This window comes from Quercus suber, unplaced genomic scaffold (assembly GCF_002906115.3).
Source record: "Quercus suber isolate HL8 unplaced genomic scaffold, Cork oak 2.0 scaffold_281, whole genome shotgun sequence".
Lineage (NCBI taxonomy): Eukaryota > Viridiplantae > Streptophyta > Magnoliopsida > Fagales > Fagaceae > Quercus > Quercus suber.
Window position 1 is genome coordinate 665232 of NW_027069737.1, and position 23290 is coordinate 688521.

Consider the following 23290-nt stretch of genomic DNA (forward strand, 5'->3'; position numbering starts at 1 on the left):
GTGGTGGCTGTTGGGTTTGTATTTATTTTTAGTTTGATTTGTGAGGTAGATGTGGTCTGGTTCGATAGCAACAATGGAGGTTGGATTCAATTGATTTTGGTTTGGGTTTCTATGAAAGGGAATAGGGAATTCTTTCAACTTATGGTGGGAGATGGGTTTGGCTTGTTGATTTTGTTTTACTAGTTGTGAAAATTTGTTGACTTTGTTTGAAGGCAAGGGTTTTTGGTGATTTTGTTGAAGGAGATTCCATTGGGTTTCAGAAGGAGGTTTTGTTGGGAAAGTCGAAAAGGGGGAAGAGGAATTTAAAAAAAAAAATTAATATTTAGAGAGAGAAAAATAGTATTTAAATGAAGTGGTGAAACAAATATTGAGTTTAATATATGTGTGTAGCTGTTAAATTAGCAACAATAAAAATTTTTGGGTTAATTTGACTAAAAAGCTGAAAAGGCCGACATTAATGCTCTTAGAATTTTGGCTCTTCTTTGTTGTTAAAACTTGATGGACTTTTGCGATGTAAAATATTATCTCAAAGATATTCGATTTTACCATATGATAGGTCTTGTGTTGATTAATTCTAGTTAAAATCACATCAGTTTAATAATACCATATTAATAAATTTGTTACCGCACTTTAATATTAAAATTAATAAATAAATGAGTTTGTGAGATATATATTTTGGCAATAAATTATGGTTTTTTTTAATTATAAATAATTTGATAGTTATTACAAAAGAGAGAAGTGGATTTAAATTAGGGACATGCTCAGGATTTTAAACTAATAGGGGTTGGAGTATAAAGAAAAAAAACTCCAAATAGACATCCATAAAGTATTAAAAAGTTATAAATACACAAAATCATTATTTCTAAATACATTAAGATGCAAACATCTGCCAATAAAAACAAAATATATATATATTTTTTTTTATACTAGGTTGGCTATGATTTTTTTTTTTTTTTGAAGATAAAACATTCACAGTGGTGGTGCTAAAAAGTTTAGCTTTTAGTACCTCAAAAGCTACTTTATCTATTTTATCATCTCATTTTACAATAAACTCAATATCAAATGTTCTATTTTCTTTATCACTTCATTTAAAATAATATAAACAACTTATTAAAATAATAAGAAAGAGAGAGACTTTGAGTTTTTTAATTGAAGCAAGATATATAATCTTAATAAAATATTACATTTTATTTTTAACAACTTGCTATAGTCAACTAGTATTTATACCAATATGCTGTAGTTGTAAAAAATTTAGCTTTAGCTTCTCTAATAACACATTATTATTATTTTTGTTCTTTAGTGGTAAAATTGTTTTTTTGCTAAAATACAATCACCATTGTGAATATTTTTATTATTTTTGTTAAATTTCTGGGTTGGATAGTTGCTATTTGGGTTAAGCTAGCTAGATTGATTAGAGAAAAAGGAGGCCCAACTACACAAATGAAATATAGAATGACTAAAAAAAAAAAAAAAAAATTGGACCCAAGGGGTCTGGGCCCCCACCTAGGTCCGTTCCTAATTTAAATCCTAAATGATTTTGTTGTAAACACTAGAAAACATCATTTAATCAAGTACAAGGCTCTTGACATAATAAGTTAATTTATGAAATTAAAAATTAAAAATTAAAAGTGACTTTCATGGATTAATAATGTTTTAGTGGGGAAGGTAATGTTTTAGGGTAAAAAACATAATATCACATTATACATCGTATATCTTATTATACAAGTTAGGTCTTATAAGTCATGCATGGTTGAGCCAAGACATGGTTATACTCTCTTTGCACCTAGTGGCTACCTTCAATTAAATACTTTGTTATATTATGTAACTGCCCTATAGTTTGATGTTGATTTAAATTAAAACCTAAATTTTGAAATGTTTTTAATTAAAGCTATAAAGTTTTAAATCATTTTGATTCATATCCTCGGTAAGTCTTTATTGACAAAATCACATAAATTGTTACTTACAACTTATTTAAACACTAAAAGTTCTTCCATTTGAAACTATAAGACCTGTAGTATATCTTATGAGAATCATGAAATTATATAATTATAAGTTATTTAGATATTATCACCAAAACATTTATAATGAAACTATAGCTCATTTCCAAATCATATTTTATCATTATATTTATAAGATAAATCTAACGTGTTCTGGCTGCACTAACAAGTGGATGTCCTCTTATATTTTTTGTTTGTCATGTGACACATTATAGGTGCACATTAAAATTATTTGCTTACGTAGTTGCTCTAGATGGAATATAAATAATAATGGGCATATTATTTGAGTTTGCAAATTGCAAGTATCAAACATGAGATTGTCCCTCAAACTAATGTAACAGAGGAGCCACTCATGGTGATGATTTGAGACAATTACATATGTGAGAATTACACATTGGCCATAGGTGATGCATTAACGATAGTTTCCTAATCTTACAATGTTAAATCCTAAGCAACTCTGACGTGGTTTTTGGTTTACATTTACATTTATGAATTGTTTTTCACTGCAAGCAAAAGGACTTGTTATAGCAACAATAAATCGTGGCAATGTCAATTTTGTTGCAATAAGTTGCTATTGCAACCAAAGAAATAATAATAAGGGCAAAGTGTTGCAATAAACACTGGGTCAACAGATTTTTGCAACAAAAAAAAAAAAAAAAAGTGTTACAACAAACTCTAGACACGGCAACAACAATATCATTACAGTAAGCAGTAAATAGCAGCGGACCTCCCGTGACAATATACGTATAGACAGACGTTACAATAGATATAGACAACAATTGGTTTACCAAGTTATTCCAATAAATTGTTGACTTTTTGGTGGTTCAGTTCTACATGAATGCTGAAGGGTTACAAGTGCTGAAGTGCAGCTCTTCAAAAATATAACATGGTGTTCGGTACAGGAGAATCCACGTTACTTCTAACATCCAGATTCCTAGGAATGTGATTCTTAAGAATCACATTCCTAAGTCCTAAGAATGTAATTATTCCTATGTTTGGTTTATTCCTTAGAATCTTAAATGAATTATTTATTTTTCTCATTCTATCCTTAGATTTGAATGTAAACTACTAAGTCATTTAAAAAAAAGGATTAAAATTGTCAATTTATAAAAAATACAATTTCCTTTAAGCCTGGGAATATGGATTCCCACCTGTTTTAAAGGGAATCCACATTCCTACTGAGAGGAGTTTAAGGGGCGAATCCAGATTCCCTTAGCATCTGATTCCTTAGCATGATTTGCAACCAAATATGGAAATCTTTAAACATTCCTAGGAATCCTAAAACATTACTCCGTACCAAACGCCACATAATTGTTAAATTATTCAGCTAAGTTTGAACTTGATACTTTTTATTGTATAGATTTCTTTTCTTTTTTTTCTTTTTTTCTTTTAAGGTAGAATTTCAATCTATAATTTCTACTTCAAATTGATTGTCATTTATCATCAGTCTTAGTCTATTCAGACATAAATCAATTTTTGGTGTAAAGGGGGTTCTAACCTTAAATTTCTTATTTGACGATAAAAGATTTTATTAGTTGAACTAACCGGAATCCACTTTTTTGTATAGAATTGATGATAACTAAAACTACACTTTTTGACAGATTTTGATAAAACAATTGTTCATGAGTTCTCTCCTTATTTTTCTTTTTTTGATAAATTATAAATTATATTATTTAACTTTACCCAAAATTCATTTCAATCCAACAATTTCTCTAATTTATTTATTTCAATCTTATCACTTTTATTTTTATTCAATTTAGTCTTTCCATCACTGTCAGTCCAAATCACACCGTTAAATGCCTAAAATGACATTATTTTGTGTGCATGTGTGTTTAGTGATTTTCAATACTTGAAAAGACTAAGTTCATTTCCCATATTTTTTGGGAAAAGAAAAAAAAATCAATTAAGAATCCAATATATAATTATAAGAATTATTTTTAAAAACACACATTTCCTTAAAAATCAACCACAAATGGTGCCCCAGTCACTCTCAATCTCAATGTAATTAGTGATCTAGACACAACACGGATCAGCAACGACGTTGATCAACTATCGATAGCGTGGATGGGGACTAGATGGAGTGATGTGGCAATAGGGTGCTAATCGGCCTAATTTTCGTCTCCTCTCTTGAGCGGTTGAGATTGCCACTGGTAGTCGATTAAACTTTGACGGCAGTGTGTTGTGGTGTGGTATTGTTGTTGCCCAAATCTAAGTTTACGTAGCACTGCTTAATATTTTTTTTATTAAATGTAAATTTTGATATATCTACTGTTAAATTATATTTTATTGTTATATTCTTCATATTTGAAAAATTTTAAGATGATCTGAGACCAATAACTATGTGATCAATCAAATATTTAAATTTTAAATTTTTATATTTAAATTTGTGCATAAAAAATGGGCTAACATGAAACTTGATATATGTGTTAAGAATGAAGAGAACGTGTAATCTAGTAGTGAAATTTTTTATATATCAATCGAATAAAAAATTATTAGGGACATTACTTGTGTTATTATTTTAATATTTATATTGAATGAAGTGACGAAGTTTCAATTCTTTTAAAAAAAGTAAGAGTGAAACAAAGAAAATAATCAATTCAAGCATATACCTATCTATCTCACTACTACCATCTAGCCTCCCCATCCCATTGCTCACTCACTCCATCGTTGTCGCCGCCATGGTGCTTAGCAATGTTCGCTTGAATATGTCTTTTTTAATTCATTTTGCTCTTTAATTTCTATTCTTTCCTTTATCTAAAAATAAATTTTAATATATTTTTTGTGGAAGGTTGGACTGATAGTTTGATGCATAGACATGTTGAAAGGTCCAAAACAAAGGTGTAATAAGGGTTTTAGGGTTTCTTTTATTTAAAAAAAAAAATTAAGCATCAATTAAAATGATTCTTTGTGGATAAATTTTAATTTTGATAATTTTGTGAATTAGGTTTTTGATGGAGCAATAGGAAGAGAGTTGATATAATTATTTTGTAATGGGATATAATATATAGTCTTATTTTCTGAAATATTTACAAGATCATATATTAAGATTAGAGTTGATATAATTATTTTGTAATGGGATATAATATATAATCTTATTATCTGAAATATTTACAAGATTATATATTAAGATTATTCATCCATAACAAAGTATAAGTATTTTTCTTATACGAATATTATTTTTTTTTAAGTGAAACTGGTAATTAGAAAAAAACAATTTTTATATCTTGCCTTTAAATACCCAACCAAGGGCAAGGATCATTTTCTTTTTTTTTTTTAACTAAAATAAATTGTGTCACATTGCTCTCTTTGTCTACTAAAGAAAATTATGTGTTCTCTATAAATAAAAAAAATAGACATTTTACTTCTTCTTCTTTTTAATCTAATTATGCGTTCTCTATAAATAAAAAAACTAAACTTTTTTTTAAAAAAAAATCTTTATCTGCTCTGCTAATGATAGAATATAGTGAGAATTAATTAAAAAGGCAAAAGAAAAAATCTTCTACTTAGTCCTATATTTTAATGTTGTCATTAATCCAAAACCACTATATTAACATTTTATAGTATAGTTCTATCTCTTTTGAAGAATAGAAAAGTTGTCTCAATTATTGTTTATAACTTCAATTTCTTGGAAAAATAAAATTTTTAAGTGACGAAAATGCAAACTACAGGTAGCACATAGTTCTCAACTGTAATCGTAGAAAAATATTATGAAATGATTAATCGAAAGAAACAACTGCAAACAAAAATGCATCTAATTAACTAATTTTTGTGTCACTACAATTAGACCCTAATATTAAAGCTCTACTTCTTGACACTGCCGAAAGAATCTACAAAATAAAACAGGAAAGGAAACTTTTCAGCATTTTTCAAAAAGCGCAGAATACAATCTCTATAATTTGTTAAGCGTTCGGGTTTTCAATCTAATTCGGATTTTTGGAGCAGCAGAAGTTCCTTCTGATGCCTCAGGTTTGACATCAACCTTTTTGGTCATAACATCAGCTCTAGGTTCATTTGGATTTAATTGCCTGATATCAACCCTTTTGGTCACTGCATCGGATGCACTGGGTTCCTTTGGATTCAATTGCACTGATGCTAACTTGATTCTAGGTTCCTCTTTCTTAGTTGGTTCTACTGAAGATGCATTCGCCACCTTGAGCACCTTTGCCATCTCCTTTTCTTTACGCTTTTTCTCCTCCTTCAAACGTTTCCGTTCCAAATACTCAGGGTCATCCCGGTGTCCTTTATGGTCTCCCCGCTTCCTTTTCTTTTCCTTGTCTTTCTTCTTACTCTTCTCTTTCCCATGCCGAGAAGATTCCATCATGACAAACGAACCACCATCAGAACCATGTCTACCAACTGAAAGAGTTTGAAGACTCACATATTTGTGTGCATCAGCATCTAAATTATTATCTTGCGCGAAGCTAGATGATAATGGAACATCAGCCTGAACTTGTACAGAAACTTTGCTTGAATCAGCAGTGCACTGGAGTTCCTTTCCAATTTCATCACCATCACTGGTAGGTTTTGCACTACCTATGCTGGCAGTCAAACGGGAGCCATGATCATGACATGAGTTAACTTCCTCAAGAATTTGATTGTTAATGCTCACAGCCTCTGTCAAATTCCTTTGAGGTGCATCCACAGAAACAGAACTGCTAGCCCCATGATCAGTTTCATGTTGCCCACCTTGAGATTTTTCTACAGTTTGGTTATCAATCTCCTCAGCTCTACTGGTAGCAGCAGATTGTCTGACCCTGATCTTAATAGATGGCATCTTTCGTTCACGACTGTTTGAGACAGTATCTGATTCCCTGGAAGCAAGCGGAATGGCCATACTATCAAATGATGGGTTTGGGATTACAGGAGGGGGTTCCAAAGGATGAGGAGTGTTGGAAAGTGGCTCTGGAAGGATTGGGATGTCAGAAGGTAGTTCTGAAGGATTTGGGATGTCAGGAGCTAGTTCTGGAGGATTTGGAGCTAGTTCTGGAGGATTTGGGATGTCAGGAGGTAGTTCTGGAGGTTTCACTTCAGGAACAAGAGCAGAAAATATGTTCTTCTGTTCAATGCAAGTCTCTGCATCACCCATGAGCAATGTTCTAGTCTCTCTGGGTACTCCATAGAGAGTCGGGGGCCTGAAAATAAGAGCTCAGATTCAACCCAAATTCATTTATGGAGGGAAAAGAAAGGAAGATACCTTACATGACACAAAAATGCTGTCCTCAAACAGAAAACGCAGAAAGCAAAAGGCTACTTGCAACATATATAAACCATCGAAAACCAAAGGAATTGCCAGAACATGAGACAAAAAGATACAAATAATACCAATGAGCTATAGCTCAACTGGCACTTCTTCCCTCATAATGGGTTGGAGGGCGAGGTCATGGGGTTCAAGACCTACTGGGTGCATGTGTAATTTACCAATTAAAAAAAAAGGGTAAAAGTAACTTCTATACTTCTTCAGCTAAAACATGAAGACGAAATAGGTTAACCATACCAATTCATGCAAATAAAACTAACCATTCCTGAAGTTGAAACAATCATGAATTAGAGAAAACGGAATTTAGACCAAAAAAAAAAAGGAGAAGCATGCCCACCTCCCTGAAAGGATTTGTATAATGCAGAATATGTGGTGACGAAGAAAGATACTGTTGAATGCTATACTGCTATCAAGCAGAGAAAGTAAAGACATGAGAGTGTCATTCTTTATGTTAACATTCGAACCAGATCCACTACTTATCTGACATAACCGCATAGCATGTATACCCAATTTCACCTGTCCTGTAATAGTAAAATTTATTGTTAGTATGGTAACACACTGTCCAATGACACGCTTCACCTTCTTACAAAACCACCACCGAAAAAAAAAAAAGCCTCAAGGATTTTGTGAAGAAAAGCACCCCAAGGAATAATCAATTAAAAAAAAGACATGAAAAGAATGACTTTCACACAGAAGAAAGTACCACAGACCTCTTAACGATGGCTCTTCCTCTAGATATTTGACAAACAATGACAATGTGGCATCAATGCCTTTGCAGTGGAACTCCAGATCAAGAAGTGCCTTGCTTGCTTCAATTCGAACTTGCCATATCGTCTTCAAATCCCGAAAAGGTCTTATAAGTTCTAAGACACGATCCTGCAGCCATTCCCACAAACTAGCCATGAAGGCCAAGAACTTTGAAAAGCAGTTAGATGGGGAAAAGAGAACACTTACAAAAGGTATGAACTCTGAAAGCTTTAATGCAATCTGTGTCAATGTCCGGATACAGCTAACTGTTAAAATCCCGTTGTGGCTAGGCATCAGCCTGATACATGCCATTTCCAAGTACATGAAATCAATTACAAGTATTACTTGCTATAACGCACTGTATGAGATATGCAATGAGTTAAATGCACCTGTCAAATTGCAAAAGTCGGTCGATGCGCTTGAGAAGAGAAGTTAAAAAGATAATACTCTGCAATGAAATAAAGAAACAACAAAAATAGGTAAGCTGTCAGAACAGCATATGGTGGAAGAAAAATAAAAGTTGGATTTCTGAAGACAAATATAACATTCGTGTTCATACGATTAATAATTAAAAGAGAAAGAAGTAACATCAAATTCTATATAATTTAGCATCAAGTGCAGCAGCACTTCTAACAAAGATTCAGGCAAGCCAAGCAAGACCAAAGCAGAATATAAAAACTCATGTAAAGATTAGTCATTCAATTCTATAAAAGTCAAAGAATTAGCTACAATATCTCATTCTAAAAACTTGTTAAATCTGGTAACATGTTAAACTGTAAAAGACATGAAATACATTGAAAATATAGAAAACACAATTTTGTTATAAACCACATCCAAAAGAATGTTGTTAGAAAACGGATCAGACATTCAGCAATTAGTATGACAACATGAGATTGAAAAGCACATAAGACAGCTCTTGGATCCCCATAAGCTGTACAATGACCTAGGAATAGACCTGTATGTTTGTCAGTCCCTTCACCAAGTAATTAAAAACAAGCATTCAGACCTCTTGTCACTAAAAAAAGAAATGCAGAACACCAAAATAGAAAAGCGAAATTCAAACTCTCAAAAGGGTAAATTCTTAGAGTTCAGCACCCAAAACACAATAAGTAATGAAATTTTAGCCTGAATTTACAGTAGATTAACTGTCATCATCATCAAAAAAAATTTAAATGTGGGAATTCACCATTCCTCAAAACCCATTTTCAAAATTACAATGAATAAACTAAATACTCATTTAACAGGTAATTTCAAACCAAAAACTGAAAACTTAAGGATGCCCAAACTTAAATAACAGATTAAACAAGCAAGGTTTCAAGCACTTTTGGGAATTCACTATTCTTTATGACTCAAAACATACAAACATGTCTCAACGGACAGTTCAAAATTGCTTTCAAAAAAGTAAAAATCTTTTGAGAGGTGAGGAAAAAAAAATTAAAATGACAATTTCAACAAAATAACAGTTTGATAAAAAGCTGAACACTACCACCAACACCCCAAATGATGAAAATGACAAAACAGTTGGTAAATTCACTTTAGCTTACCATTAGCAGCAAAGTTCAAATTATTACACAAGGGAACAAGAAACAAATACTCCGTTGCATGTTTTCTTGTGTGTTTGTGTGTGTGTGTGTGTGTGTGAGAGAGAGAGAGAGACTGAGAGAGAGAGAGAGAGAGATGATGATGATGATTACTAGTAAATAGCATAAATTCACCCAAAACAATTTTATATTACATACTGAACACAGACAGCACAAGTGTAATAAGAGCCAAAAGTGACCCAAAAAGAAATTAGGCAAGGAGGAAAGAAAATAGATGGCAGCTTTAAATGGGATACCACTGGTAAGAAGTTACCATTGTAGTCAAGCATTACCAACTTATCAAAAACTAACATGCAAGTATAAAGAATCAAGGAGAATAACAAGATTTGCAAACCTGTTGCCCAAATTCAAGCTCACCAACTGACTGGACCAGTGCAGCAAGCCAGAACACGTCAGAGTAAGGATTCCCATTATTGTCATTATACTGTCAGAGAACAAACAACCAGAAAAGGCAGAAACAAAATCAGGTTAAACATTGAGCACAGTGAAGATTTAAGGGGATGAACATATAAAGATGAGTGCTGGTTTTGGACACGGGCAGGGAAGGAGAGGAGGGGAGGGGGACTAAAATGATACATCAAATCACTTGCCAATGGAAATGGTCATCCTCCAGTCAATCTCTATGGTGATGTACATTCAAGGCCAATATGGTGGTAAAGTGATCATAGTGTAGCTTTTTAGGTACACAGTTTCTTCAGAAAATGAAGATGTATAAGATAAATGATTATGGAGAAAAACGGATGCTTTATAATCAATGAGAAAAGCAATGTGATTATCAACCAGATGGTAGTAGAAGCAGCAAACAGGGGTGCATGATCAGTTGAGGTCAAAATTGCTGAAGAATGTTCCATAAAGGGCAGGTATAGAGGTTGGGATAGTCAAGAGCAGTGATCTGTGAGAAGCTAGGGACATTGAGTAGGAAGAACAGGGCAAGGAGGAGATAACAATAGGATGTAGTGAAGTAGTTGGTGTTTTTCAATTTTCTTTTTTAAAATTTTAAGAATAAGGTCATTTGGTTTTAGCAAATAAAAGGAGATAAATATGTAAAACATATCATTGTAAAACCCATACATCCAACATGTCTGTTTTATGCAAGATCAGTACATTTAGTTGGAATATTTCCTAACCTTTTTCGTTATGAATAATAAACTATATTAAATAGAGAAAAACACAGCACAAAAGCAATATACTAAATGAGTAAAAATCATGAAAAGGTACAACTATCAACAAAAGTAAGGAAAGAAATAGGGGACTGGGTGGCTGAAGCAGCCCTCCACTCAATATAGCACGCAGCAAGAACATTTTCAGGTCCATTAGAGAATGCTCCACCCCCTCGAATGCTCTTCGATTTTGCTAATGCCTAACCTTTGTAGGAGGTGAGTAAGATACCTTCTTTATAAGAGTAACAATAAAAATTTATGAGAAAACAAAAGGCCAGAGCATATATATAGTACTCATGATGCAACATCCACATCCTAAATCTCTCATCCAGGACTGAACCCAAGGCCTCTCTCCCTCTCTGTTGCTATAGGACGCACTGACTTGGGCTGGTATTTACATGCAAAGCCATGGATTGCAATATCCATTAATTTTTTCTTTCTTTTTTTTATAATAATTTTGTAATATCCATTACTTGTATCATTAATTCATTTTTAATGATCCAACTAAAGTGAAATATTCTTCTTCTTCTTCTTCTTCTTCTTCTTCTTCAGTGCAATTTTGGGTTAAATTTGTTGCATACGAATTGTTTTACACAATTTTACACACACTCCCAACAGCAACTAAAATCATGACTTGATGTCACAATTTTCAAGTTAAAATTATAACTTCAAATCACAATTTCAGTTGCCCAATCACAATTTCAGGTGCTTTTGGGACTGTGTAAAACTGTGTAAAACAGTTTGTGTGTAATAAACACTATTTTTTTGTTTTCGTTTTTGTTTTTGATAAATAACAAAATTTTTATTGAAATCACAAACAAACCCAAGTAGATTGGGGATGTACTCTGGGAGTAAAACAATCAAGATCTCATATTACAATGGTCTAGAAAATCTGGAAGGGAAAAACATGAACAGGTCTGTAAGGCTAAACTCCAATCTAGCAAAGTATGAAAGAAGAAAGACTTAATCTCAAAAATAGACTGTTCACATCCCTCAAAACTTCTAGTATTACATTCCCACCAAAGACACCACATTATGCAATATGGCACTATCCTCCAAAGAGCTATATTGCGGTGCCGGCTCTGCAGCATAACCCATTGAATCCCATCAAAGGTAGTATCATATATGTATGATACAATGCCCCCCAGTGTGCTAATCACTACCTTTTTTGTTTTCCATTTGCCAAAAAACTGACACCCCATGAGACATGAACCCGTATCCTCACTTCATCCACCACCAAATTCTTATGCGGAGAAGCCATTTAGCCCAAAGGCCATAGGCCACAGACTTATAATTACAACAATTGAGTACTACTAAAGAGAACTCAGATAGTTTTCTATCACAAATTTTGAGACATTAAAAAAAAATGTCTTCTTTCACAGCCAACTCTCAAAATAAAATAATTAGTCTTTTAAGATTATCCTAGTAATGGAGCCAATGACCTTAAGGTCAAATAGCATTTCCCACTTAAAATGTATTTATAAAAAAGTAAATATAAATATATATTATCCAAGTAATGGAGTCATTTAAACAGAAAGAAATTAAATTCTTGACCACCTATTGACATTTACTAATCCTATGTATATCTTTCCTCTACAACTCTCACTTTCCTATTTTCTGGAAGCTACTGGTTCATTTTTTTTCCCTTTTTTAAATTTTGGATAAACATCTGCATGTGCACAATGGACAATGGACACTAAACTCAAATAAATAAGATTGGAATTGCACTAGTTTCCAATAAAACCACTACTCATAGAGAAAAACAATCATAAATCTTAACAATTCAAAACAAAACAAAAAAAGTATGACTAGTCTAGATGGACGCCAAATGAGCTGGTCAATAAGGTATGTTGACTGATTGTTGCCCTGCTTATGTTAAAACTAATTTAAGCTATGCTTATTACTACTTTTGGCAATATTCCGAGACTTTTTACCACATTCCCTTGTTTAGTATGATAATAAAAACAAGTTAATTTTTTTAACCACTATTCTTAGAAGATGTTTCCAAACATTTTTTACAGCTGATGGAAACCGAGACATACTTCTTGCAACTAGGGAAGACTAAACCAGCCCAAGTCACAGCATGAACCTAAATAAGTCAAATCAAATATATACATAGCTAAGAAATTATAAAATCTTCAGAGTAATTACCTCTCCACTTTTGCTCAAGTTGAAGTGCCAGAATTATTCTATTTATTGGTAGTGTAAAAATGTATATAAAATTAACTCAGGATATCTAATGCCTTTTTTTTTTTTTTTTTTTTTTTTAATACCGCTCCCGAAAGAATACCCATGGTAAGTGATCATAGTGTAGCTTTTTAGGTACACAGTTTCTTCAGACAATGAAGATGTATAAGATAAATGATTATGGAGAAAAACGAATACTTTATAATCAATGAGAAAAGCAATGTGATTATCAACCAGATGGTAGTAGAAGCAGCAAACAGGGGTGCATGATCAGCTGAGGTCAAAGTTGCTGAAGAATTTTCCATAAAGGGCAGGTATAGAGGTTGGGATAGTCAAGAGCAGTGGTCTGTGAGAGGCTAGGGACATTGGAATTGGAGAGAAGTAGGAAGAACAGGGCAAGGAGGAGATAACAATAGGATGTAGTGAAGTAGTTGGTGTTTTTCTTTTTTCTTTTCTTAAATTTTATGAATAAGGTCATTTGGTTTTAACAAATAAAAGGAGATAAACATGTACAACATATCATTGTCAACCCCATACATCCAACATGTCTGTTTTATGCAAGATCAGTACATTTAGTTGGAATACTTCCTAACCTTTTTCGTTATGAATAATAAACTATATTAAAGAGAAAAAGACTCAGCACACAAGCAATATACTGAATGAGTAAAAATCATGAAAAGGTACAACTATCAACAAAAGTAAGGAAAGAAATAGGGGACTGAGTGGCTGAAGCAGCCCTCAATTCAATATAGCACGCAGCCAGAACATTTTCAGATCCGTTAGAGAATGCTCCACCCCCTCAAATGATCTTCGATTTGGCTAATGCCTAACCTTCGTAGGAGGTGAGTAAGATACCTTCTCTATAAGAGTAACAATAAAATTTTATGAGAAAACAATAGGTCAGATCATATATATAGCACTCATGATGCAACATCCACATCCTAAATCTCTCATCCAGGACTGAACCCAAGGCCTCTCTCCCTCTCTGTTGCTATAGGAGGCACTGACTTGCACTGGTATTTACATGCAAAGTCATGGATTGTAATATCCATTAATTTTTTCTGTTTCTTTTTTTAATAATTTTGTAATATCCATTACTTGTCATCATTAATTCATTTTTAATTATCCAACTAAAGTGAAATATTCTTCTTCTTCTTCTTCTTCTTCTTCTTCAGTGCAACTATGGAAGTGTAATATCATATATATTTCTTTTTGGGTTAAATTTGTTGCACACAAACTGTTTTACACAATTTTACACACACTCCCAACAGCAACTGAAATCATGACTTGATGTCACAATTTTCAAATTAAAATTATAACTTCAAATCACAATTTCAGTCGCCAAATCACGATTTCAGTTGCTTTTGGGGGTGTGTAAAACTGTGTAAAACAGTTAGTGTAATAAACACTATTTTTTTTTGTTTTTGATAAATAACAAAACTTTTATTGAAATCACAAACAAACCCAAGTAGATTGGGGATGTACTCTGGAAGTAAAACAATCAAGATCTCATATTACAATGGTCCAAAAATCTGGAAGGGAAACACATGAACAGGTCTGTAAGGCTAAACTCCAATCTAGCAAAGTATGAAAGAAGAAAGACTTAATCTCAAAAAAAGACTGTTCACATCCCTCAAAACTTCTAGTATTACATTCCCACCAAAGACACCACATTATGCAATATGGCACTATCCTCCAAAGAGCTATATTGCGGTGCCGGCTAAACTTAACTTGCCACGAAGTAAACAAATCAAAGACCCTCTGCAGCATAACCCATTGAATCCCATCAAAGGTAATATCATATATGTATGATACAATGCCCCCCAGTGTGCTAATCACTACCTTTTTTGTTTTCCATTTGCCAAAAAACTAACACCCCATGAGACATGAACCCGTATCCTCACTTCATCCACCACCAATTATTATGCGGAGAAGCAATTTAGCCCAAAGGCCATAGGCCACAGACTTATAATTACAACTATTGAGCACTACTAAAGAGAACTCTGAGATAGTTTTCTATCACAAATTTTGAGACATTAAAAAAAAAATGTCTTCTTTCACAGCCAACTCTCAAAATAAAAGAATTAGTCTTTTAAGATTATCCTAGTAATGGAGCCAATGACCTTAAGGTCAAATGGCATTTCCCACTTAAAATGTATTTATAAAAAAATATATATAAATATATATTATCCAAGTAATGGAGTCATTTGAATGGAAAGAAATTAAATTCTTGACCACCTATTGACATTTACAAATCCTATGTATATCTTTCCTCTACAACTCTCATTTTACTATTTTCTGGAAGCTACTGATTCATTTTTTCCCTTTTTTAAATTTTGGATAAACAACTGCATGTGCACAATGGACAATGGACAATGGACAATAAACTCACATAAATAAGATTGGAATTGCACTAGTTTCCAATAAAACCACTACTCATAGAGAAAAACAATCATAAATCTTAACAATTCAAAACAAAACAAAAAAAGTATGACTAGTCTAGATAGACGCCGAATGAGCTGGTCAATAAGGTATATTGACTGATTGTTGCCCTGCTTATGTTAAAACTAATTTAAGCTATGCTTATTTCTACTTTTGGCAATATTCCGAGACTTTTTACCACATTCCCTTGTTTAGTATGATAATAAAAACAAGTTAATTTTTTTAACAACTATTCTTAGAAGATGCTTGTTCACCAAAAAGATGTTTGCAAACATTTTTTACAGCTGATGGAAACCGAGACATACTTCTTGCAACTAGGGAAGATTAAACCAGCCCAAGTCACAACATGAACCTAAACAAGTCAAATCAAATATATACATAGCTAAGAAATTATAAAATCTTCAGAGTAATTACCTCTCCACTTTTGCTCAAGTTGCAGTGCCAGAATTATTCTATTTATTGGCAGTGTAAAAATGTATATAAAATTAACTCAGGATATCTAATGCCTTTTTTTTTCCTGATGTGGATATCATCTAATCCCAATTTACTAGAACGTAATATGCAATTACTAAAAATTAATTATGTTTTTCTGAAACAAAACTGCTTCAAAACATGTTGCAAATCAATATCCTAGGTATGCACAAAGAAAAAGAAAACAAACAAAAGAACTTTAAAAAAAGTACAGAAGAATTGTTAACATGAAAATTTCAACTAATGCAAACTGAGAAATCAACTCTTCGAGTTCAAAGGGATAGAACCAGGGGCAGGACCAGATAATTTACCTTTTGTCAGTGGGTAAATGGGTGGGGAATAAAAATGAAAAATAGATATCTATGATATTGTCGTCCAATTATCAACTTTGAAAGTAACATGGAAATCCTTATTTGTTATCTGAATTAAATTTAATATTTTAAAAAAAACATAGCATAATAATAAGCCAATGTTATAATTTTGGGGTAAAGATCTATAATTTGGGAAAGACAAGCCCCCAACGCCATACCTATTTCCACCCCTGGATAGAACCTCTGCAATGGGACAAGCAAGAACACCAGAAGACCACAGTTCTAATAAAATATTACCACGTCCTTTCCTTACAAATTAGCTATAGACACTGGATTTTTATTAGGAACTTATAAGTTATAATTTGTCTACAGAATCAAAATGTTTGGAATTTTAACATCAACTTTGAAAATTTTATACAGATGAATCGTTATAATTGTGAATGGGATTTTGAGTAAAGTCTACTCCCATTGATGGCACTCCTTACCCTACACCCCAATTATACCATGCAGGTTTTCCTACTTGAAGAGAACTAGTTTCATCACTCCATCAACTGTTGACTACCAGCAATGTATTGTGGTTCATTGGATAATGTGCAGTTTTAAGTATTCCAGATATAGCAAGACCAAAAGGCAAATAGAAAACATTCTTTGTGGTTGTTATATCATGTAAATATTGCTGGTCATTGAGCATAAGTACCTTCAAAAGTTGTAAAACAAACTCGACAGCTTCTCTTGGGCTTTTCTTGTCTGCAGCCCTTACCATCGCTACAGCATGTGGGATGGCCTGATAGAATACAGGGGAAAAATGAAAAGTGTTTTGCTAGTTATTAAAAAATCCAAAAAAAGAAAAAATAATTGTAGCATAATGTGGCAAGAGAGTAATATCACTGTCTCATTCTAGAGCAATAATGTGTACCAAATTTAGTATAAACTAATAAAAAGGAAGAAGTGAATGAATCCAGTGGCTACAGTCTGAACAGAACATCTCTTTTATGATTCATCTCTCCTCTGCAGCAGATGATACTAGCTTAGAGACAAAGAAACCTAATCAAGGAGTATCCATTCTATCCTAGTACATTATAAGTTGAATTTCTACATAGATAAATCTTCTTCTTTTTTTTATATAAGTAACAAAATTTTATTTAACAAAAAGGAAAAACCTGTGTACACCGGCAGTGTACTCGGAGAGCAGTACAATCAAACTTTCAAATTACAATGCTCAAGCATATCTAATAAATTAGAATAGAGAGGAGATTTAAATGCAATGCGGTACATTCCCAAAAAAGCCATAACAGGGAAGAGGTTTAGAATCCTATATGCCTCCTTTGCCTCTAAGAGAAGCCATTACGGCTCACAAAGTGACATACAAAAAATAGCACATTCCCAAAAAACAAAAAAAAAAACAAAAACAAAAACCAAAAAAAAAAACAAAAAAAAGGCAAAAGATGGAGCAGATTTTCCCTCATCATCTTAAAAAAACCGAATGCCCTACCTCACTTGAAAGTGGGAGGTAATCAAAGAAGATCTTTGCAAAATGAAAGTTACAACAAGAAAGCAAAAAATAAATTGCCAACTGAAGAAAAAATTGAACTGTAAAACACAATTAATCATAGAATTTCAAGTATAAACTGATGAAGTCTTTCAAGTAAATGACGCAAGCTGACAGCCTGATACCTCCTGGCCCCTGCATATGCAAGGATGCAGTGTGTGTGTGTGTGCATGTATATATATATATATATACATATATAACATTTCTATCTAGTAAGTAATAGGTTGTACACATTCATAGCATCACATAGAAGCATAATTAATTTGAAACTAGACTTTTTACATTTTCTAAGTTTAGATACATGAATTTGCATGTAAACATAATCAACTCACAATTAAAGTACAATTGAGGGACACTTGGCATTAAATTGGACTGTATTTAAGATATAGCGACACTTGGCATCAAATAATAGGATAATTAGGATGATACTTGGCACAAATTTGGAGTGCAATTAGAATCTAACTAACAATGTCCCAGGTGACAAGCAACGTATTTTGAAATACTTGTGATAGGTTGACACTTCAGCGTGTTATAAAAATGTTGTGAGATTTTATAGTGGTTGTAGAAGAACTCAAGGTTAATTATAGGATATGAACCAACAGCTTTGGTGAATTGACAAATATATTCATTTTACATAAATAATTAGTGCACCACCTAGAAATAATTAATATATAAACTAAATGAATTTACCCACTATAGTGTTTGTTTTAGGAAAATTTTTAAGTACTCTTGGATAACATGGCAATCCCTTCTCTCACATAAATGGTCAATCCCACCATGAATTTAATTAGTGTCGTCAACTAATATATGAGAAAATGGAGTACCACATCACTATACTCTAAGAGTAATATATACACACACACACGCACACTTTGTGAATTTATAAATATTTAATCATTTCAACTAATTTAAGTATACAATTAGTTTTTATATTTTTCATTGCATGTATTGATTTTGACTTTGATGGTTTTTGTTTCAATTGTCGCTTCATTCAATAGCAATGTAACTAATCAATTTTAGTAATGCCAAAGTGTTTATACTTCTAAGCTGGCAATTTTAGATGACAAGTCCGTAGAACAAAATAAGATAGATAGATCATTGCAATGCTCAAATGTGAAATATTTTGTGCAAGATTACATGAAACAACCACATAAAATCACATACAACTTATTACATATCCTACCTCAATGCATTACCTCAAGAACAAAGTACTCAGGAAAATCATGAAAGTCGTTTGGCCTGGCATAATTAGCATAAAACAAAATCTTTCAATTTCATATTAGAAAAATATTGCCAAAATTAACCATATTCAAAAACAATCATACTTGGGGAGTCCAATGTTTGCATCAAACCTCCGACTTTTATAAAATTTCACCAAATGAAATAAACCAGCCCAATCAGTTTCCTGCTGGTCAATAACATAAAACCCCACAAGTTAAAATCAAGAATTGATATCTGCATCACAGTACACATATAAATTAGTAGCCAAATGCGTTGCCATTTAACTGCACAAGCAAGTATACAAGGTGAAACAAGCAGCAAAAAGTTTGAATTTTGCCAAACTGAAAAAATTTTGAATTTTGCCAATTAATCTAAAACTTAGATATCAGGAAAATTTTGAATTTTACCAATCTATCTATATATATATATATATATATAAAACTGAAGCCTCTGGAGTTCCCTCAATTTTTCACGTTACCATTATTTTATTTTTCTTTTTATTTTAGGTTTTATACCTTATATATTTATTATTTTTCTTCAACGTGTAATTATCTTATCAAGTGTTACAATAGTTTAGTTTAAGTAAAACTCTATTAGATATATGTTTCAAGAGCTTGAAAATTCTACTTCAACTAAAATTTTATAACGAAAATTTCAACAAATATAAGCCCCTGCCAAGGTCGAAACCCGTCATACTCACTCAAATTTTCACAAAGAAAACATACACAGCAAATTGAAGTTTTTGCAAAGAGGGTACGAGACTTCATAAGACCACTTTGTAACATTGTATTCATGGAGTTGCTCAGAGTAAATGTAGAGGTAAGGACATGTTGCCATCTTTCATGCTCTAACTCTCTATGATTACTACTTTATAATATTGTTATTGTTGTGACTTGTGAGTGAGTTTATTAGTATGAAAAATCTACATGTGAAAATTTTAATTGTAAAAAATTTCTTTTACGATTAAAACATTAGATTTAATCGTAATTATGATTTAATAATTAACAATTTCATCAATCAAATTTTCTCTAATGTTGGTGTAATTTGTACTACCATGTATGTTATATATAGAACCCTCATATGATCTTGGAAAAACCACTCTATAAAAAAAATTATCATCAATAACAAGAAGAAGAGCTTATTCTTGATTTTGGAATCTCAAATTGATTAGTAGAATAATATAGAGTAATGGGTGCATTATCCATATTAAAAGTGGCAATTCACATTAATAAGAAACTAAACAAGGGCATATAATAACTTCTATACACATGAGAATAATTGCTATGACAACAAAAACAAAAATTATTAAAAATAAAAATAAATAATATATATATATTCCATGGGAACGCTACCAATTATTAAAAACCAAAATAAATAAAAATTATATCCATAATAAAAGGACATGAAATATCATGACTGTCCCAAAAGATGAGCATCAACTACTTTGTTGATGCATGTGAGAGTTAGAAGACAAAGTCCTGTCTTTTTTATTTATTTAAAATATGCATCCTACTTTGATGATACCTATACAATACCTATGGGAAACTATTCAAATTCTACTACAATTTATTTGTTCATATCCTATCAAATTCTTTTTTTTTTTTTTTTTGGATAAATAATAAAACAAAAGCAGCCACAGCCCACCATTAGAGTCTTTTTTTTTTCTTAATTTAAAATATGCATCCTACTTAGTTGATACCTATGCAATACCTATGGGAAACTATTTTAAATTATGAAATAATTTTCTATTAACTTTTAATTAATAGTTTTTTCATACAGGACTCTCTATTTGTATTTTTTAAATATATGTGATTTTAAATTTAACTATCCCGTACATCGCACAAGTAGCAACTAGTTAAATATACATAGAAACCCAATGACTATACCAAGTTATTCCATCAAGTTCCTGTTGACTAAGTTTGATAAATTATCGATTGTAAAATAAAGACAAGTCTTCATACATACACCTAGGACTGTCACACAAAGCTTTAGCACTTTCCAAGATTCATAAATTAAAAAAAAAAATTGAGTTTTAAAAAAAAACAAAACAAAACAAAACAAACCAACCAAACCAAACCATTCTTGGTTGAAATGGGGAAGAAAGTTAAATAAATATATATTTTTTTAAATAATGAGTATTTCAATATCAGAATAACAGTTATCAAAATAATTACACTCAAATTTAAAGCCATGTCCGACAGAAAATCACTTTATACAAATAGGTTGGTGGATATTTCATGAAGAAAAATATATTTAAAGAAAAGGTACAAGTGCCTCAGCATCTTTAGCAGATAAGGTAAATAATGATAAAGTACCTCAGATGCTGTTTTAGCCAATGCAAAAGCTGCTTCAATCCGAACTCTCCAGAAGGCCTTTATACCAAAGAATAAGAGTTCAGATAACCAATTTCCATTAAATAACAAAAAAATCAAGTACAAATCAGAAAGTAATTAAAACCTTGGAGTCAGTGAGGAAACTATTCAGGGCATTAACAACAGAAAATGAAAGCTGTGGCAATGCCTCTAATGTTGCAATTGCTTGTGCCTGAGCAATAACATCTCTGTCCTTCTCTAACTGATTAATCTGATTAAGCATAACGATGTTACAAATAAAATAAAAGATTGACTAACTAAACATGGTCAACATAGTATAAAATGAAGCACAACAATGTAGCTGTATAAAATATGATAGCACAACAATATATCAGACAAAGTAATCCATACATAGGATTTGGAAGAGCAAACCACAGAAAAGAAGCATTGAGATAATATACTTTCATCCTATTTATGCGTCTGTGTATTTCAATGACACAAATGTACATATAACTCTGGCTTTTACTTTTGTGTGTTTGTGTCGATAGATATACTCTTGTTATTCTTAGGTCAAAAATTACACTGAAATAATTGAACAGAAATTTCAATTGAACCCTCCCCTTCGCCAAGGATCCTTCATCTGGGATCCCTAGGTGAACTGCCGACTCCAACTCCTGTCCATGTATGATCCATACTAGATCTGACCAACTGCCCATCCTACCTCCCCTACGTTCTTAACAACCCATCTTTGTCTCAGTAAAGTCTTTCAGTGGCATGTTTTGGTCCTCTTTCCCATTACTTAGAAAAAGTGAGCCACTTAAATTTTAGAGATTATTCTTCTCAGTTCTCTCTATGATTAGATGAAGGCTACTAATTGTTAATCTTTCTCTAGTTTGTCTTGAACACTAAAATTTTAGATGTTAAGTTTTTCTTTTTTTGTTGGTTCTCTGGTATAAATCCCATGTACTAGGGTCACAATCCTTTATACTTTTTCTAAAGCATTATCAGTTATTAAAAAATATCACACTCAATAACCAACTTGAATTTATTCTCAGATTCTTAAAACTACTTAGGCAAGAGTATAACACTTAATGACCAAGATAAATATAGTTCAGCAAAAGTGTGACTGAAACTACTAAAAATTGGCAGATGAGCTCATTCTTACCCACATCTGTACAGGCTGATGAAAATGAGTTTCAGCAAGGTATTCCATTTCAGGGTCTGCTCTCATCCATAATAAGGGGGATTCAGAACTGCCAAAGAAGGGGTAAAAAAAACAATTAAGAATTTCCATGGAGAGATTTAACCGTTCAACTTATGAATTGGATTAAATTCAGAACAATGAATGAGGAATCAGAGGATCATATGACTTATTGACCAATCGTGTTACACCAAATGGTCACTTAAAGTCATACATTACCAGTCCTATCATGTCAAGTGCTTAATTAATTTTCATGTTACACCGTCATCTAGCTCACCTAATTACCAAAAAATATCAAAAATAAAAGCCAAAAAAATCAAAGCAGGAATAAATGCAGCCATGGCAGATCCTTAATCACCAACCCTCACTCAACCTCCATTATGGTTCCGAAACACTTCATCACCACCACCATACTTATCCACCAAATAAAAACAACTCTTGTTTGTGCCTTTCTCTTATACTCTTCAAATTAACTCACAGTTCTTGATCCAAAACTAAAATACAATTCAAAGATGGCAAGCTTTAAATCTAAAGTGATAGGCCAAATCCCCCAACCCATGAGCTGGATCACAAAGCCATGGTATGCTACACCTTTGCCAATGACCCAGGCTTCCCTCTCTCCCTCTCTCTCTCTCTCTCTCTCATTCTTCTTTTTATTTAATTTTTATAATTTTATGTTTCAGTGATAATGGTTGGGTCATGGTACTCGCTCTATGGCTTTCCTTTCCTCTAGTTCAATGCAACCTAGAACTGAAAAGTATTTGGAGAGATCAACGACTGTGAGGAGGTGAGTAGAGAGGATGCAGCAATGAAGGGACGGCCATCATGACCAGC

General features: G+C 32.4%; 1 protein-coding gene across 2 annotated transcripts in view; it reads right to left on the reverse strand.

Annotated features, from left to right (window-relative positions):
- Positions 1-5731: 5731 nt before the first annotated feature.
- Positions 5732-23290, reverse strand: part of LOC112024705 (transcription initiation factor TFIID subunit 2) — a 40928-nt gene continuing 23369 nt past the window's right edge. Inside the window, exons 14-25 of one of the 2 annotated variants that reach the window (XM_024057331.2) lie at positions 22421-22508; positions 21401-21526; positions 21259-21315; positions 19048-19127; positions 18919-18961; positions 16871-16957; positions 9937-10026; positions 8391-8449; positions 8209-8299; positions 7965-8130; positions 7592-7775; positions 5732-7129 (exon numbers count right to left, since the gene is read on the reverse strand). In XM_024057331.2, coding sequence (XP_023913099.2) covers positions 5887-7129; positions 7592-7775; positions 7965-8130; positions 8209-8299; positions 8391-8449; positions 9937-10026; positions 16871-16957; positions 18919-18961; positions 19048-19127; positions 21259-21315; positions 21401-21526; positions 22421-22508 — 2314 coding nt within the window. In that variant the 3' untranslated portion in view covers positions 5732-5886. Of the gene's footprint in view, positions 7130-7591; positions 7776-7964; positions 8131-8208; positions 8300-8390; positions 8450-9936; positions 10027-16870; positions 16958-18918; positions 18962-19047; positions 19131-21258; positions 21316-21400; positions 21527-22420; positions 22509-23290 lie in introns of both variants that reach the window. The other variant, XM_024057330.2, reaches the window with a different exon arrangement.